The sequence below is a fragment of the Ochotona curzoniae genome, unplaced genomic scaffold (assembly GCF_017591425.1).
Source record: "Ochotona curzoniae isolate NIBS_2020 unplaced genomic scaffold, NIBS_Ocur_1.0 contig_908, whole genome shotgun sequence".
In the NCBI taxonomy this organism is placed as follows: domain Eukaryota; kingdom Metazoa; phylum Chordata; class Mammalia; order Lagomorpha; family Ochotonidae; genus Ochotona; species Ochotona curzoniae.
The window spans coordinates 9409079-9427610 of NW_024466607.1; the positions used below are offsets into that span (position 1 = coordinate 9409079).

The 18532-nt window shown below is 56.4% G+C and overlaps 1 protein-coding gene across 2 annotated transcripts in view; it reads left to right on the forward strand.

The window, feature by feature from the left end:
* The first annotated feature begins 253 nt into the window (after window positions 1-253).
* ALDH1L1 (aldehyde dehydrogenase 1 family member L1) overlaps window positions 254-18532 on the forward strand; it is a 31023-nt gene continuing 12744 nt past the window's right edge. The window contains exons 1-15 of one of the 2 annotated variants that reach the window (XM_040995325.1): window positions 254-452; window positions 2543-2777; window positions 3578-3743; window positions 5788-5889; window positions 6497-6586; window positions 7248-7385; window positions 9310-9435; window positions 10144-10235; window positions 12088-12235; window positions 13138-13257; window positions 14320-14447; window positions 16717-16867; window positions 17370-17440; window positions 17842-17947; window positions 18386-18473. In XM_040995325.1, the coding sequence (XP_040851259.1) occupies window positions 326-452; window positions 2543-2777; window positions 3578-3743; window positions 5788-5889; window positions 6497-6586; window positions 7248-7385; window positions 9310-9435; window positions 10144-10235; window positions 12088-12235; window positions 13138-13257; window positions 14320-14447; window positions 16717-16867; window positions 17370-17440; window positions 17842-17947; window positions 18386-18473 (1888 nt within the window). In that variant the 5' untranslated portion in view covers window positions 254-325. The remainder of the gene's footprint in view (window positions 453-2542; window positions 2778-3577; window positions 3744-5787; window positions 5890-6496; window positions 6587-7247; window positions 7386-9309; window positions 9436-10143; window positions 10236-12087; window positions 12236-13137; window positions 13258-14319; window positions 14448-16716; window positions 16868-17369; window positions 17441-17841; window positions 17948-18385; window positions 18474-18532) is intronic. The other variant, XM_040995326.1, reaches the window with a different exon arrangement.

Genomic DNA, 18532 nt, shown 5'->3' on the forward strand with positions numbered 1-18532 from the left:
CTGACCAAGGCTACAGATACAGAACCTGTTAGTTACAGACATGCTCAAATGTATCTCAGGGCCTCCACATTCAGACTGCCTTTGGGGCTTTTAAGTGGACCCTTCCCCCAGGAGCTCCCTGCTGGGTCCACCACCTGCCATGGATCTGAGAGTCCACTGCTCCTGTGAATGTCCTGCAAACACCTCCTCCAGTCCCACCCATGGCAGCCTTCTCCCTGGCAGGTGTTCCACCCTGAAACAGGACCATTTCCTGGAAGAGCCACAGAGCCTGCTGAACCAACACTGGAGCCTGATTCCTTCTGCAGGTTCCCCGACACCTGCTGCCATGAAGATCGCGGTGATTGGACAGAGCCTGTTTGGCCAGGAAGTTTACTGCCACCTGAGGAAGGATGGCCATGAGGTGGTGGGCGTATTCACTGTCCCTGACAAGGACGGGAAGGCTGACCCCCTGGGTGAGTGGGTGGTGCAGGTGCAGGCAAGTGGGGAGAGGGGCAGTGATGGGCACAGGGGCATGAGTAGAGATCTGCGGGTCTTGGCGGGAGGCCTAGCTGGGAGGCAGCTCCCTGTGCTTGACTCTGAAGCCTGCTTGGGGGCTTGCTGGCTGCTGGATTGAAACAGGTGGAGACCCCCAGGCACACCTGATGGTGGGCTAGGGTTTGCATCCTGGAGAAGCCCACCCTGAGCTTCTTGGAGCTTTAGAAGGGCCCCCAGGGCCAGAGTCAGAGTGGTCACTGTTCCTTTCGGTGGATGTGCACCCATCTCATTGTTGGGGAGGGACTGTTAAAAAGACTCTGGGAAGTTTCTGATTCAGTAGAATGGGGTAGGCCTTGATTACTTTCTGGCAAATTCCTGGGTGATGCTGGTGGCCCCTAATTCTAGAAGGAACACGGTTTGAGAAACAGTAGCCTGGGTTACTGCCCTCGAGCTGAGAACCTCAGCACAACAGGATGCGGGGACCTCAGCGTGGATAAACAGACTTTTCAGGGACCACCCCCACCTCCACTCCAATTCCCAACTCCCACCAGCACTGGTCTTTCTCAGGCCTGATGGAGATGGACTTAAGGGCAGGACTTAAGCTTGGAAGGCCAAGAGGATTAGAAAAGGGGGCTTGTGGGAGTGGCCAGGCATGGGGGCATGGTTCGTGTAGGAGCTGCTAGCCCTCCCATCTCCCACACAGCAGCCACAGTATAACCGCTGTACTCAGCAGCCAACTCATGTCTCCATCTTGGACCTGGACATAGTGTGACACCTGTGGCATACCTTCACCCCCTCACCCACTGTCCCACTGTCACCAGAGCTGATCCAGGAGCAGAGCACACCCAACAGGAGTACTACTGGCCCTTGCCCTTGACCTCCACTGTCCTGTAGGTTCCTTCATGGGTCACAGTGGGACAGCTGTGCAGATACAGTTTAGTCTGCTCATATCCCATCCCCCTCCGTCATACACCACTGGACAGCAGGAACAGTGGCAGAGAGGGAGGCCAGAGGGTGAGCCACGCAGGGCAGACATCACAGCAGCTGTGTCCCTGAGTCGTGGGTGTGCGCTGGGTATCGAAGAACAAAAGCCGAAAGGGCTGCTGAAGCATCATGGGGTAGTGACGTGGGAGGAAGCTGGAACTGTGGAGCCTGGGGAAGCTGGGAGAACTGCAGTTCAGGTTACAGGTGCAGGAGAAGGGAGTGGCCCTCTAGGATGGGGTGGCCCCTGAAATGCGTAGGTTGGTGTATGTGAAAGTGTGTGTTCACACATGTGCATACCAGGCACATTCATTGTGAGAACACGTGTGCATGCACAAATGTGTGTATACATGCGACCATGGGCACACAGTGTGTCCATGAGCACACAGTGTGTCCATGCACATGCATGTTTGTGCACAGCATGCATGACTGCGTGCATGTGTATATATGTGTGAACATGTGTGTGTGAAGCATGAACACATTGAAGCTCGTTCTACAGAGGGTGAGAAAACAGATTCAGCTGCTGCTCTGGGAAGGCACTGCAGTGGCTGGGGCAGAAGCGAAGGCCCGGGGCTGCTCTAGCGACAGGAACCCCAGGGGAAAGGTCAGACCCCCTTCTCCCCAACCCCACTCCCTCCCACCTTCCAGTCTGTCTCTGCTCAGGGGACAGCAGAGAAAGCAGAGATGCAAGTTGCAGGCTCTGAGGCACTGCTCTGTCTCTCAGTCTCTCTCTCTCTCACACACACACACGCAGACAGGTGCAGTGACAGTCTCTGAGTGAGGTGCTGGATGTGGCCAGGCCTCAGGGGACAGCCATGGGTGAAAAATCCCATGCTGGGGCAAGGAGGGGCCAGAAAGGAGGAGGCCTTAGGGGTCTTGGTGGGCAGCAGAAGGCAGCAGAAGGCAGGGCAGGCCTGGAGGTCCCCCCTTCTTGTTCTGAGCCATCCTCAACATGACTAGAGCAGGTAGGTAAGGCAGGGGCAGGGGTGCAGAGAGGGGTCTGGGAGCTGCTTCCCTGGGGAGGCAGGGGTGGCAGGGTGAAGGTGCGTGGCCGAGAGGAGCCCGTTTCTCACCAGCTACCCTGCAGGCCTGGAGGCCGAGAAGGACGGAGTGCCCGTGTTCAAGTTCCCCCGATGGCGAGCTCGAGGACAAGCTCTGCCCGACGTGGTGGCCAAGTACCAGGCTCTGGGGGCTGAGCTCAACGTGCTGCCCTTCTGCAGCCAGTTCATCCCCATGGAGGTCATCAATGCCCCCCGACATGGCTCCATCATCTACCACCCCTCCTTGCTGCCCAGGCATCGCGGGGCCTCGGCCATCAACTGGTGAGAAGGGGTCTGGGTCCACACCTCCTCTACCACCTACTTCCTCCTGCAGCCACAGAGAGGCTGCTGTGCAGCTGCCTGCCCTGTGCTGCTGGCATCCCCCATGAATGGGCTGGTGGGACGTCATCAGCAAGACTGAGGATGTCACTGCCTGGGGACAGCCATGGCTCGGCACTCCCTCTTTCTACAACGCTCACCTGCTCCCGCCTGGCCGCAGCCTCAGAAGGCACTCAAGGCAGGGCTGGGGGCAGGAGGGCATCCCCCAGTGACTATTGCAAAAGTCCTGCCCTCACTTGCCACTCTCAGCCATAGATGCCATAGAAAGGGACAGTTTCCAGAAAGGATCACTGGGCCACTCTAGTTGAAAATGACCAGAAGTGCTAACACAGCAGTGAGTAGGTGATGTGTCAGATGGCGGCAGGTCAATGTCCAGTTCTAAAGAATGAAGTCAGACTGGTCTGGTTGGGAGTGTGACTTTCTGGTCCTTGCTGGCATCACTTGGGTCCCGTAAGCCTCACTCTCCCTGTCTTTGAAATGGGCTTGCCATACTCCTATGGCTACTGTGAGGATGCAGACAGACCTTTGAGCTCACAATTGATGCCTGGCTGGGGGCTGGCAACAGAAAATGCTGTCCCCCCTGTCCTTTCCCTGCCTGCTGGAGCACACATCAGTCCTCCCTGGGGTGGCAGGGCCCATCGGGCGGCACCAGGCTTCCCCCTCGCCTTCCTCTCCCTCCCCGTCTCCCTCGTCCTCGGGGAACCTGGCTCTCCACCTCAGCGTTTGGTTCTTGTGCTTCTCAGGACCCTGATTCATGGGGACAAGAAGGGTGGCTTTACCATTTTCTGGGCCGACGACGGTCTGGACACGGGGGACCTGCTGCTGCAGAAGGAGTGTGAGGTGCTCCCGGATGACACTGTGAGCACCCTGTACAACCGCTTCCTCTTCCCCGAAGGCGTCAAAGGCATGGTAAGGCCTGGGAACCGCCCATGCCCTGCCCGTCTCCTCTGCTCCCAGCAGGCCTCTCTGGCCTGGGCATGCCACCCCTAGAGGCAGGTGCTTGTTCTGAGCTGGTCGGGACACTTGCCCAGGACTCTCGGGGGATGGCACGCACAGTGCATCAGAACGTACTCTCACTCACAGCTCCAAGTCAGCACCTCCAACAGGCAGACCAAAGATGAATATATTTTGATACAGAAACCTGAGCTATGTCCTAGGATTTTATTTCTCTATGTTTTTATGTAAGGTTTATTTTATTTGGAAGGCCACGTTACAGAGAGGGAGAGGGAAAGAGAAAGATGTTCTGCGTATTGGTGCCTTCCCCCAAATGGCTGCAACATGTGGTACTGAACTGCTGCACCCAACCCGAGCCTCTCCCAGTCAGCTCTGCTAAGCAGCAAAGTTTATTGAGGAGGCAGGTAAACAGACCAACTGGCTGGGGCCAGTTCTCCTTTCTTTCAGAGTGACCCCGAAGTGAGTTAGATGGGGTTTTTATGGAAAGAGTGAGTTATACAGACATGGGAACAAAGTGAGTTGGACAGCCACAAGAGGCTGCCCTGGGAACAATGGATGGGCAATTGGTGGGTTAGAGTAGCCACAGGAGACTGCCATGGGGACAATGGGTGAATAAATCATACAGTATTGATTCCTGGAACCCAGGGTTGCTGGCAGGGCATGTTAGCCTAGTGATCTGGCCCAAAAAAGCAGGAAACTGGCAAAGCATTTTGTGCAGAAACATCAGTAAAGAGCAGGTTAGCAAACTTACGCAGGCCTGAACCAAAGTGACTTAATTTTGTGACCAGATTTTATAGAACTAGGTAGAAGTCGGGAGCCTGGAACTCCATCCAGGTCAGTCTCTCACATGGGTGGCAGGGACCCAAAGACCTGGAATACAAGTGGCATAGTTGGGACTTCCATTGACACCCACAAAGGTGCCAGTATTGCAAACAGTGACTTAACATACTGTGCTACCACACTAGCCCCTTTCTCTTATCTTCACCTTTGGACTCTGCCTTCCTCAAGTGGGCGGCTGTGAAACGGAGCAGAGGGAGTCGCTGGTGGCCCAAAGGCTCAGGGGAGAGGAATTTTCTTTTAGAATTCATGAATGCAAGATCAGGGGAAAGCCAGAATGGGCTAAGTTGGAGAGGGGGGCACGTGATGCTGTTGAGTGACTCTGATTGGCTGCTTCTGTCTGTAGATGTTGAGACAGGAGTCAAGCAGTTTGAGGCAGATGTTGTGGCTGCTAAAAGATGGGGGGCACTGATGCCAGGACAGTTGCAAAGGGTTCTCTGGCTGGGCAGGCAGACTGGCTGGTGAAAGCCAAAGGCAGGTGAGGTTGTAGTACCAGAGAATGTTTCTAGAAGAGGACATTTGCAGCCTGAACATGACATGCTTCCCCAAGGAGGAGCCTGCGCATGGAAGCAACATGTAGAGTAGAATTGCTGAAGTCTAAGAGTGAGACAGGGAGGGAGGGACCCCTTGGCCCACAACTCACATCTCTAGCAGGACTGTGACTCCAAGGAGGCAGCTGCTGCTCACACCTGTGTGGGTGTCTACAGTCAGCAAAAGGCTCTGTATTACAAATCCTGTTCCTTGGTTGTAGGAGCTACATGTTGAGTCCCCCATGGCCGTGCAGGTGTAGACAGGGTCCATCATCCCTGAGCACCCTACTGGGCAGATGTTTCTCTGTCCTCTGTCCCTTCCCAGTCTCTGGCTCCCATCTTCCTACAAAGCAAGAAGGTGTTAGGCAGTGAAGCGACAACTCTAGCATGATGTAGGTGGGATCAGAGAGTGTCTGGAGATCAAGGTCTTGGGTGATGACAGGTCACCTCCATTGTCTAGAACCGTGCAGTAGATTACTGCTGGGCAGACCCCAGGTGGATCCTGCCAGTTCTGTTGGTTCCCACAGCACCTATTTCTCTGGTGTCTACCTGTGTACCAGGCAGGACCCAGAGGTTGGGGTCATGGAGGGTCCTGGGGCTGCTGGGAATGCCCACCCACAGGGTCTCCCCAGGTACAGGCCGTGAGGCTCATCGCCGAGGGCAAGGCCCCCCGCCTGCCCCAGCCCGCCGAAGGAGCCACCTATGAGGGGATTCAGAAGAAGGAAACGGCACAGGTGAGTGCCAGTCCTTCCACCCTCACACTGAAGCCGGCCTGACTGTTGCCAATCCCTGGTCAGGGACACGTGAGCAGAGGGAGGAGGCACATGGTACCTAGTAGGGCAGAGGACAAGGTCTTCCCTGAACTTCTTCCTTACTAAGGAGAAAGGGCAGGCAGAATCCCCAGGGAGGGAGAAGCCAGGAACCTGGAACTCCATCCGGGTCTCCCATATGGAAGGCAGAGGTTCAAGCACTCGGACCCTCATTCTTTGCCCTCCCGGGCACCATGAGCAGGGAGCTGGCTGGATTGGAAGCAGAGTGGCTGGGACTTGAACCCAGCTCCCATGTGGGATCCCAGCATCACAGGTTGCTTAGCCTGTGGCACCAAGGGGCTGCCTTCCTCAAGTCACTCTCAAGGGTGCCGAGTCCACAGGAGCCTGGGGGTCAAAGCATGCCAAGAACTTACCATGGTTCCAACACCAGGATCCATATCCCAGGGGTAGCTGGGTGGGGTTCCCAATGCACTCAGCTGGGCCCAGTGTCCCCTGTCCAGAGAAGAGTCAAGGAGGACAGGGAGCAGGGGAAAGACTTGCTGAGGCCTCATTTTCTGCCTGGTCCCCCCAGATCAACTGGGAGCAGCCTGCGGAGGCCATTCACAACTGGATCCGTGGCAATGATAAGGTGCCAGGAGCCTGGACGGAGGCCGGCGGACAGGTGTGTTCCTAGTGGCCACAGCTCAGTCCTGTAAACCCACACATGTGTTCCCATGGTTGATAAATAGCCACTGCCCTAACATACAGGAGATCTGCCCTCTGCCCAAGAAATAGGCCCCTGCAGCAACTCAGGGTCCAGCAGTCTTGACTGTAAACTCTTCTGAGTTCCTGCCTCAGCTCTAACTTGGACCTGGCACCCCCAGGGTCGTACCTTGAACTTGTTTTTCTCATATCTGTGCACCTGGATCTGAGGTTGTGGCCAGTATGGAGGGTCCACTGGGCACATGAGACATGGAAACAGCCCTGCAAGGCCACCACGACCCCCAGGTGCCCCCTGTAAGCAGGGTCTTGTCTTAGGGGCCTCTTCGATTTGCTACCAGACAGTGGCTGTCCACAGCCCTTCCACCTCTTCCTGTTCTGTAGAATCCTGCCAGGAAGCAGAAACAGAGGGGGCCACCGACTTCATCAGCCCTGCTGTGTCCTCTCCTTATAAAACCATTGGGAGTTGACTGTGACCTCTAACAGGCATTAGCCTTCCTCCATTAATTATTAACCATTAACTGGAAACTTTGAGTTTAAATGCCTGCACGGGGGCAAAACTGTGCCCCGTGTGTGCCAGGGCCTCTTCTCACGCCACATCCTCTGATCTGTCCCCTCTACAGAAGCTGACATTTTTCAACTCAACACTGAATGTTCCAGGCTCCGTGCCGGAGGGAGAACCCCTGCCCATTCCAGGAGCGCGTCGGCCGGGGTTGGTCACCAAAGCGGGGCTCATCCTCTTTGGCAATGATGACAAAATGGTAAGGGCTCTGCTGTAGGTCCCTGGCTGCTCTGTGAGCTCGAGGCTGCCACCTTCCTGACCCTGGATTCAGGTCGCCAGAAAGACCTCAGGCTACTCCAGAAGGGCAGGCAAAAAAGGGGACAAAGGAGAACTAACCCCTCCCAGGCTACCCCCTGACCACACAAGGCCAGCCCTGAGCACGCCTCTCTCCTTGGGAAGGCAGGTGCCTTGGTTTCCATGCCTGTGTACAAAGACAGACAGTATGCAACTGGGGCGATGCCTGCCACGCTTTGATCAGCCCTGCCAGTCAGAATTTCAGCATTTGTTTGTGGAACACCCTATGTCAGGCATTGGGTTTTTATTTATTTACTTTATTATCATGTACTTGAAAGGCAGAGAAAAAGAGAGAGACAGAGAGAGCGTATACTTCTGTCTACTGGTTCACTCCTTAAATGCCCACAGCAGCAGGAGTTGGGCCATGCCAAAGCCAAGCACCTGGAACTCCATCTGGGTCTCCCACTTGCATGGCAGGGGTCCAGGTCCATGAGCCATCATCCATGACCTCTGGAGGTTGCATTAACAGGAAGCTGGCCTACAAGTGGAGTAGCTGGGATACACGCAAGCACTCGGATACGGGATGCTGGTGTCCTAAGCGGTAACTCAACGTGGCATCCGCCCCACCAGGCACTGGTCTGAAACTATTTATACGCATTAAATGCAGTCTTCCTAGCAACCCTGTGAGCTGAGTATTAATATTTTACCTGTGCTGCAGAGGAGATGTCATAGTGCAGTGCTTTAAATTACTTGCCCAGGTCCCCTAAGCTCAATGCTGGCAGAGCTGGGCTGGAGACCTCTCATTTCTGACTCCAGGGCCTCTCTTGACCACACCAGCCACTGTTAACACTCTGACTTCTCACCTAAGACATGTTGGATAGGAAAAGGGGGATGGACGGGCAGGGCATCTCCCAGTACCCTATGGGGTTTCAATAGAAGCTATGGGTGTTGGGTTATCAACCATATTGGCGCACACAGGCCAGGTTGAGTGTAGAGTGGCTATGTAAGGCACATTTGCTCATTCCTTGAGTCTGCCCTGCCATGCTGCCCACTGGGGCGTCTGAGGCTGCCTCTGATGGACAATGGCTGGGTATGTGAGGTGTTTGTGACAAACAAATGCAACAGTCTCCAACCCTTGGAGACAACCTTGGTGGAGACCCTCGGTTAGAGCATCATAGGAGCTTCCTGTTGGGTCCAGCTGGATGCTAGCTTGCAGAAGGTTCCAGAATGTCTTCAAAAAAGTGAAGGGGGAACATATAGCCTGTGCCACCGCCAGAGAGTCCCCCTTAGCTGATAGAGATATGATAAGCACTGAGTTCCCCAACTACACTTTCTTCTTTGACATTTTTCTTTTGCACCTAACAAAGCTGTTTGCTGAGCAGGCAGACCCCACACAACACATGCTATTTATTCAGTTCAGTAAATCCAAGGTAGATAAACGTAAGGATATTCCAGACTCGCATTGTGATTCCTAAGGCCCTGTCCATAGAGCATGCTGGCCCCTTTTCCACTGTCTCCCCCTCCTCCGTATCCCAGACGCACCTCTGATGGTGTCCTCCACGTGTTTCTGGACATGGTCAGGTGGCTGGGCAATCAGCTTTCTTAATAGGTTTTCAAGAGAGTCGTGTTGGTCACTTTTTCCTGATGATCAGACCTGGTGTTTATAGTAGCAAAGTCATGGTGCTCGTGAGGAAGTGAGAACTTTGCTGGCATGAGGGGATAACATGGGGCAGCCAGGCAGGACCTCAGCCCGTGGGATCCTCTGTGCCCCTAGAACAGCAGCCTCCTCGTTCTGACCCCATCTCCTGGCTGACCCCTTGTGATGATAAGACATGGGTTGGAGAGCACACCTATGAACCATGATCCCTTTCCTCACCCTACCCTGACAGCTGCTTGTGAAGAACATCCAGCTGGAAGATGGCAAGATGCTCCCAGCCTCCCACTTCTTCAAGGGGGCGGCCAGCAGTGCCCTGGAGCTGACGGAGGAAGAGCTGGCCATGGCCGAGGCCGTGCGGGTAAGGAACGGCGGTCGCATGGGCAGGTGATGCATTGCGCCATTATTTTTATGTGGATCCTAGTCCTGACCTGGGGCTTCCTGATGCCTGTGGGTCCCTCCTTTTGTTGCACATGGGGCCTTGAGGTAGGGACTCATGGAGGGGTTTATTGTGGACAGTGAGCAAATGGGACAGAAGACAGGGCCGCGGTCATGGTCCTAGGATGAGAACATGTGCACAGGTTCCATGCTCACGTAGACTTGTGTCCAGTCCAGCTTTGCCCCTCAATTCCCTGGGAGAAGTGAAGGTACTTCCACCCCTGATACTCAATCTAAGCCACCTCAAGATGGGTCGGGGGGCACATCCCAGAATTGGCTCCTGGCTATTCTGGCTTCCTCCACTGCTCTTCCTCCCTCTTCTGGGCAGTAGTGAGTGAATATTGAGCTCTTGCTGCCTGCTCTACCTAGCCAGCCAGCTGGGCACTGCTGCCTGTCAGAGGCACCAGGACAGAGGGGCACAGAGCAGTAAGCACCCAACAAGGTCAATCCCAGGGTCCTGAGCCCATTGATGAGCTTGGTGTTCCCTCCCAGTGTCCCCCCTCTACCCATCACACATACTCCCACAACAGGAGGGCGGATGGAAGCCTTGGCTAGCACATCTGGGCCCCTGTCCTGTCCACCCACATCTATCCCTGCTGTTTCGAGTCCTCACGGAGTACTTGCTTCACAGAGCACCTGGCAGCGGATCCTTCCCAATGTACCCGAGGTGGAGGACGCCACCGATTTCTTCAAGTCGGGAGCTGCATCGGTGGATGTTGTAAGGTCAGGCTGAGGGCGGAGGGCCCATGCCAGGTGGTCAGCCGCAGAGCTGGACCCAGCAGAGGGCAGGGAACATGCCCAGGGAATCTCTGCGCAGAGAGGTCCTGTGGCTGCAGGCCTCAGTGGGCACAGCTGAATCCCGGCAGGAGCTGGGTCATCCAGGAAGGGCTATCCACCCGCATGCTGCCCTCTCAATGCCAGGAGGGTCGAGAGCTGCCCAGCCGGTGCTACAGACCAAGCACCTGCCCATGCAGACTTCAGTGCGGCAGCTCAGGGCTTTGATGATAAGGGCTAGAAAGTGAGGCGGCCATGACAGCCAAACCAAGCACAAACTGCAGTCCTGCAGAGCCAAGGGCTAGGTCAATGGTGTTGGTTTAAACCACCCAGCAGAGACTGGTTCAAGGATATCCTGCATAGATCTCAGTTCCTCTCCCGTCTCATCCTTCCCTAAATGCCTCCACTCCCTGGGGGAAGAGAGGTTTGGCTGATCTGGATAGCACCTGGGCTCCCCTGAGTGTCTGTTGTGAGCTAGCCTAGCAAGTCCTCAACAATGACCAGAAAGTATCTGTTGCCATGGCGATGGCAGCATCCTCAGAGGCATCATGTCCATGGCTTCTATTGGTCCAAGAGAGTTGCAGGCTTAATTCGACATTAGGGGGTGAGGAAGGAGACTGCACTGTCTGACAGGCACCTCCATGGCCAAGGCTGTGGGCACAGAAGGGGTGAGGCCCTGCAGCTGGATTTCTCTCTGCCGTGTATCCGACTGGGCTGAGTCAGATGATGTAAACTTGCAGGGTTCCACTCAGATGAGATAAATGCCTTGTTGAAGAGTGATGCTGAGGGAACAGGTGGCCGGGTCAAGCCAGGCCTGCACAGAGCTTGAGAGTTTGAGTTTGATGGATGAGTCTATCAGAGTTGTTTCTTTGGAGTTTCTCGCAGAGCAGGTCCACTTCCCGAGCTCTTGTTCTTCTGAGTAGGCCTACAGTTTCTCCTTCATTCTTGAGAACACACTCTCACAGATACACAATTTTGGGGACCCTTCTCTTCTTTCAGAACCTTGCATGGGACTTTTTAGAGGAAACCAGATTGTCTACCTTGCTGCAGGTTCCTGGAGTGTCGTGGGTCGTTTTTTCCTGCTAGTTTCCAAAATATTTTTTGTCTCACTAGATCAGCTGTAATGTTTGGGGGGTGTGGCTCTTTCTTTGTGTTGAGCCTGTTGGGAGTTCACAGCATATTCTGTGGGTTTCCTCCATTGAGGAAGATTTGGTGTATTCTTTCTCCAAATTCTTCTTTGGTCCATTTTTACATCCTCTCTGAAATCGCTAGCATGGGTCCACTGGTGCGTGCCCTAGTGCCCAGCAGGACCCTGGCCACTTTTCTCACTCTGTTTTTTCATTTCAAGCTTGCAGCTCCTCCCCCTTGCCTTTCTAGCTTCCAAGGACAAGTCCTTTACCTGATATGTGAGTTGGAAAGGTTTTCTCCCAATTTGTGCTTCCTCTGTTCGTTCAACGTGTTTCAAAGATTATCATTATTTTGTATAAACTATCATTATTAACCATCAGCAGCTGATCTCATTAGCTTATCCCAAAATGGTAGAGGAGCTATTATTATTTGACACATGAAAGAGCTAGGTCTTAAAAACACTTAGCTATCTGCCTAAGGTCACATGTTAGTGCTAAGGTGAGAACTGGAGCTCAGGGCCTCCTGGGAACACTGCGTAGGCTCCTAACCCAGCTCCAGGCAGCTCCTGGCTACACTGGAGGGGTGTGTGTGTAGGGGGTGCAGCTAAAGTGGGGGTACTGTCCACCTCTTCCCGTACCCTCTCCCCAGCATGCTCTATTCTCCCCAACCCCAGGCTGGTGGAGGAGGTGAAGGAGCTGTGTGATGGCCTCGAGTTGGAGAATGAGGATGTGTACATGGCAACCACCTTCGGCGAGTTCGTCCAGCTGCTGGTGCGGAAGCTACGGGGGGAGGATGGCGAGGACGAGTGTGTCATCGACTACGTAAGTCCCACACGGCCCGCAGACCCCAGGCAGCTGCATGTGTGAGAGTGTGTGTGTGTGTGACATGGCTGGAGGCCAGCAGGTCCGGGATGCTACCCTGAGATTTCTGATGCCCAGCTAGCCTGCAGGTTCCCGGGATGGCTAATCCAGTCAGTACCAGTCATTGCTGTGTAAAGCCCAGGGTTAGGAGCAAAATCAGCACCCCGGGATGTGACATCAGGATGTGACAGCAGGAAGCTTTAGCTCCCAGTAAGGGAATCCAGTGGCCCCGCATGGTCAGCCTTTAGCAGTAGGAGTACAATGGCTCACTCCAAGACAACTTTCCCTAGAGCTCATGGCTGCGGGGCTAGCTGGCCGGGCTCCCACCTGCCTTAGGAGTGGACCCTCGCTGGCTGTTTTGGCTGGGGCACTGCAGCAAGGGGTGCTAAAGTGGTGGTCGGGATGCAGCGCAGGTGGCCTTAGGATCGTGCACTGCTGACCTGTGGGGAGGTGTCAGCAGTGGGAAGCTGCCTGGAGGCTGCTGCCCCAGGCACTGGATTCTGATCCCTGGGGAGGTGGGCTGGGCAGGGGGGCAGGTATGGTGAACCTGGTGGCTTGTGGGGGCCTCACCATCCCCAGGCATGGTACTTCCTCCAGGCTGAGGACCCACCATCACACTGGCCACATGTGGGAAGGTTGTGTGAAGGTTACCCAGGGAGGAGGCGACAGTGGGGCTGGGAGTCCCTCCCAACTCCCTGACCCAAGAACAGCTCCAGGAAGCCCTGGGGGTGTGCCCCCCACCCCAGGAGGTGCAAGCGCATAGTCCTGTGTCCATCTGTGTGTGTGTGTGTGTGCACGTGCGTGTGCCCCATCCCTACGAGGTAGTGCACTGGTCACAGATGCAGCCACACCTCCCTCCCCAGGTAGAAACGACGGTGAAGAAGCTGACCGTGCGGATGCCCCACCAGCTCTTCATCGGGGGAGAGTTCGTGGACGCAGAGGGCAACAAGACCTACGACACCATCAACCCCACGGATGAGAGCGTGAGCGCATGCCCAGCCCTGCCACCTCCGCCACCTGCTCTTCTTCACTCCCCTCCCCGCCACACAGCTGCCCCAGCCTCTGGGGTTCTGGCCCAGGGCCTCTGCTGGAGTGTGCATCTCAGAGCAGGACACACAAGGGCTGCAGATGGCTTTCAGGCAGGAGAAAGGAGGAGAGGGCAGGGGGACAAGCATACAGGGGACATGGGGAGGCAGATCCTGAACCTAGGTCAGAGATGGGGGAGAAAAGTCAGACTCCTCAGGGGAAGTGAGGCCATGGCCCCCGTTCCTTCCAAAATCTTCCAAATCTCCCTGGGGAACTGTTTCATGTCTGCCAACCCTGTGACCATGACCCTGGCCCCACCCCTAAGGAGCCATTATGCTCATGTCCAGGCACATCCATGCATATCTGAGAGTGGGCGCTGTGGCTGGTGCTGTCTAGGGCACATCTCACCACGTCCCGTGGGCCTGCGCACATCCCTGCCAAAGACAGGTGGTACCCTCCTAGCAGGTCGGCAGAGAGGCCATGAAGAAAGGCTGATTGACAAAGGCGTGCACCGGGCTGCCCGCAGGCCCTAGGGCCCCGGGAAGCTACAGATGTTCACGCAGCCATCTGCAAGCAGAGGCCTCATCCTCACACTCCAGACCCCTTGGCCACAATGGCAGGTGGCTATGGAGCCATCTGCACCATGAGGCTGTGGACACAGCCAGGCCAGCGGCGGGTCTGGACCCTGTGTTTGCCCTTCAGGAGGGACTGTGAGCAGCACTCACTCAGTTACTCGAGTTCCATTGCAAACCGATCCCCAGCCCTGTCATTGCTGCAGCCTCATTCTGCTGAGGGGGAGGGGGACACGGTGAGATGGTTGAACTGGCAGAACTACAGCCAGTTCCTTCCCTAAAGTCCTCTTGCCTTCATCTCTGGGGTCCCCAGAGACCACACAGCCCCTCTAAGACTTGCCCATGTAGCCAGCAGTCGGCGCGGGGCCTCGGGGTGAGGTTGTGAAGGGAGAGGGGGCGTGGGTGCACAGACCAGGATGGGTGATCACAGCTCGCCTGCTGCTGCAGGTCATCTGCCAGGTGTCCCTGGCCCAGCTCAGTGATGTCGATAAGGCCGTGGCAGCAGCGAAGGACGCTTTTGAAAACGGACTGTGGGGCAAGATCAGCGCTCGGGACCGGGGTCGGCTCCTGTACAGGTAAGAGCCCAACTTCCACCTGTCAGCCTGCACCCACCTGCAGCTGGGGGTGGGACAGAGCCTCTGGCAAAGCTGCTTTTCCCGGAGACCCTGCTGGAAGGAGTGGCCCCTGGGCAGATCCTGGGACTGAGGCCAGATGGGAAGGGGAGGTGATCCCAGCCCAGAACTCCCACAGCTCCTTAGCAGAGGGGCCTTGAGAAGTGGGGGCTATAGGAGTAGAGCCCTGGGGCTGGGACCGTCAGGTGCACTCAGCATTGCACAGCTTCCAGACTCCTTGGAGAACCCACGAGTCTCAGGAAGGTGCAGGCTTGTACCACAACCCCTTGAGCCCTGGGGGACCAGGCCCATCTGGCTGTGTTGCAAATGCACATGCCAGTAGTAGCTGGGGCTGGCCCTGATTGAGTGCCCGTGATGGGACAAAAGCAACATTTTGAGGTGTTATGCTGCCATCTGATGACTAGTGTTGTCATTACATTTACCCCACCCATCTTGGGATCCCCTGATGTCTGTCATAAGGGTCCCTGCCCCTTGGAGGAAGCTCTCTTGTCCCTGGGAGCAGGGATGGGGCTAACCCAGCAGGTGATGGCACAGCCCCATGCCGCAGCCCCCTGGGGCCACCTGGAGCCATGTTCTGGGAATAGGAGTGATGACTTGGCCACATCATGCTCAGGTGACACTGCGAAGGGCAGGACTCGTGTAGGAAAAACAGAGAGGATAATGGAAAATGAGTCTAAGAGATATGCCAAGGTGGGCATCTGACCAGCAGTTAGCAGCCTGGCTAAGATGTCCACATCCCGCCAAGAGCACCTCTCGATTCTAGTCTCGTGCTAATGGCGTCGCCGGAGGCAGCAGTGAGTGGCTCCAGGAGCCGGATTCCTGCTACGCATGTGTTACACTTTGGTCTAGTTCTCAGGCCCCGACTCTGGCTCCAGCCACAGTAGGCATTTGAGAAGTGATCGTGGGGCTGGGCGCTCCCTCTCCAGATCTCGAGTTCAAGATGTTTTAGTACCAAAAACTAATACTGCTGGAATCCATGGATACTTTCTTCATGCTACAAAACTTGCATGAAGTTTTTGGAAGCTGCTGTGTGTGTGTGACCACAAAAGGTGTTCGTGCACAGGAAGCCAAACAGGGTGGTGCTGGGGCAGAGCGGCAGGGAAGCGGAGTCTCACCACGGTAGGAGGGAATTGGGGGCTTCCCTGCCTCAGTTTCTCTGCTCAGCAGCACAGCAGGGTCCTTCCATGTCTGTGCACCCCCAAGGACAGTCCCAGCATGTGCCTGGGAGCAGCAAGCGGCAGGTGGCACCTGTACCCCAGGCTCTGCAGGCATGCAGAGCTGCCTGCCTCTCAGTGGCTACGTGTGCACTGAATTAGACTATTCAAAACTCATCGGACATGCGCACAAGAACTTGAGGTTGGTGCCGGCAGACAGTGGAGCTGACGGGTCCTGTCTGCCTAATGGGGAGCCAGCTCATCTATCCCTGCTTCTGATGCAGTTGTCAGGGCTGGCCTCAAAGGTGTCTCCAACAGCGACACACACCTGCCCTGTTGACCCAGGCATTGGCACAAGCCTGACTCTGCCTCTCATTTTGTACTTGCCAAGTTAACTTCATGGTTTCACTCAGCAGGCGTGAGCCTAGGGCTCCCCCATGTGGCCCCGGATGTGCTGGAGCTGGGAGTGCCAGATCCCACTCTCATCCTGTTGGAGAGCACATTGCCTTGGTGTGGCTCCCCACTCCACTTCCTGCTGATGCAAACCCACGAAGGCGGTGGGGCTGGCTGAAGGCATGGAGCCCCTGATACCTGCGTGGGAGATCGGTTCCAGCCCCAGCCATGGCAGGGATTTGGTTGGAGCTCTCCCTCTGCTTCTCAAATAAATAATTTCCTCCCCTAGCACAAGTGGGGGCCACCTCTATATCCCTGAGATGCCAGCCATGAAGTGTGTGCGCTGCCCCCCCCAGACTGAACTATTGGTTGAATGGACTCAGCCCCGGTGATCTCCTGGGCCCATGGTCATGCTGTGACCAGCAGCAACACGTGGGCACAGGCCTGGGCAGAACCATCTCTGAAACTGAACCCACAGATGCTTTGGGAAGAATAAGAAAGAGACAGCAGGAGGAGGGACAGGGTGTGGGGCAATGTCCACACACCTACCCAGGGCAGTGGACACCCCTTACTCACAGCCCTGGGTGGGCAGCCCTGGGGTAGAGGGCAGGCCCCCTGGCACACTTCAGCCCCTTCTGCCCCCTCCTCCTTCCCACCCCATCCAGGTTGGCCGACCTCATGGAGCAGCACCAGGAGGAGCTAGCCACCATCGAGGCCCTGGATGCTGGCGCTGTCTACACGCTGGCGCTCAAAACCCACGTGGGCATGTCCATCCAGACCTTCCGCTACTTCGCAGGCTGGTGCGACAAGATCCAGGTGGGCATTGGCCGTGGTGTGCCCTGAGGCAGCACCTGCTCCTGAACTTGTAGCTTCACAGGATTGGGACGTGGGGGCGCAAACGGGGGGTTCCTGACTGGCTGCTATGCCAGGAGTCTCGCAGGGATAGCCAGCCAGGGAAGACCCTGCCCCCAGCCCCCCTGGCCTCGGCAGGACGGAGGTCCCTGCAGACTGCAGGCCTCACTCTGCTCCGTGCCAGGCCCCTTCTGTCTCCCAGATGCAGCTGGCACAGAGTCCTGGCTGTCTCTAGTTATATTCTGCCACTACTGGGAGAGTGTGGTCTGCTGGCTGAGGACTGCCATGGTTTTTGTCAGCCCACAGACCTTGCCCCCCTCCCCAAGTCATCATGACAGCAGATACGTGGCACCTCTGTAGGAATGAGAGCTCAGATTGTCCCTGACTCACTTCCTGCTGGCTCCCGTGTGTGTGTGTGTGTGTGGTCAGGACACCCCGCAAATGGCCTACCCTGTGCTTCTTCCAGGGCTCCACCATCCCCATCAACCACGCCAGACCCAACCGCAATTTGACCTTGACCAGGAAGGAGCCTGTTGGGTGAGTCTCCTGCCCAGACCCCAGGGCTGGGTGACCTCTCCCCAGGACATTTCATTGTCCAGCTGGTCCAGTTGTTTGTGAAGTACTTGCTCTGGGCTGGGCACTGAGGGGCAACTGGAGAAGTTTCTTTAAGTCCCACAATCCTGCCCCATCAGTTGGGGTGAAGGATTGAACCTAAGAGCAGCCCAACCTGCAAACCGGCCAGCATGTGCCTCCTCTCGCCACCAGATGGCGCCAGTAGGCGGTCTGCCCCTTGACCCTGTGGAAGAGGTCTCTGTGAACAGCCTCTTGCTGGGGCCTGGAGAGTGGGAGAGGAGGGGGCTGGCAGGAGCTGCCGTGCACGAGAGAAGCCGGGCCCTGGAAGAGAGGGGGCGCCGAGCCCGGCTTCTCTCGCACGGCAGGGTCTGCGGCATCGTCATTCCCTGGAACTACCCCCTGATGATGCTCTCCTGGAAGACGGCTGCCTGTCTGGCTGCAGGCAACACGGTGGTGATCAAGCCAGCACAGGTGCGTGGAGGCAGCCCTGGTAGGACATATGGGCGTGAGGCAGCGGACACTGCGAGGGAGGAGCCTCGACCCACCCCGGCTGCTCAGAGCAGGTAGAGGTGCTGCCTGGAGCACAGGCTGATAGGGAAGCTGTTTTGTCTGCAAGGAAGATGGAGGCTGGACAACATAAGCTGGAGGCCTGGCCAGGTATTCCTGCTCCTTGAGAGCCTAGCCCCGTGCAGGAGAGGGTCTGGGTCTGGCTGAGGGGCCAGAGTCCTGTCACAAGGAGAGACTAGGGCACCCTGAGGTGGGCCGACCTCACTCCCACCTGGAGCTGCAGGTGGAAGCATTCTGGGCTGGCGCCCCCTTGTGGTTGGTTGCCGTAAGCACTGCTGACCAAGGAGGATGGGCAGGACGCATGGACCCCACCTCCCCTAACCATCTCTCCTGTCCTTTCAGGTGACACCACTCACAGCCCTGAAGTTCGCAGAGCTGACCCTGAAGGCCGGCATTCCCAAGGGCGTGGTCAACGTCCTCCCAGGGTCTGGTGAGGCTATGGGTGGGAGCAGGGCGAGGGCTCCAGCCAGGGATGCACGTGGCCAAAGC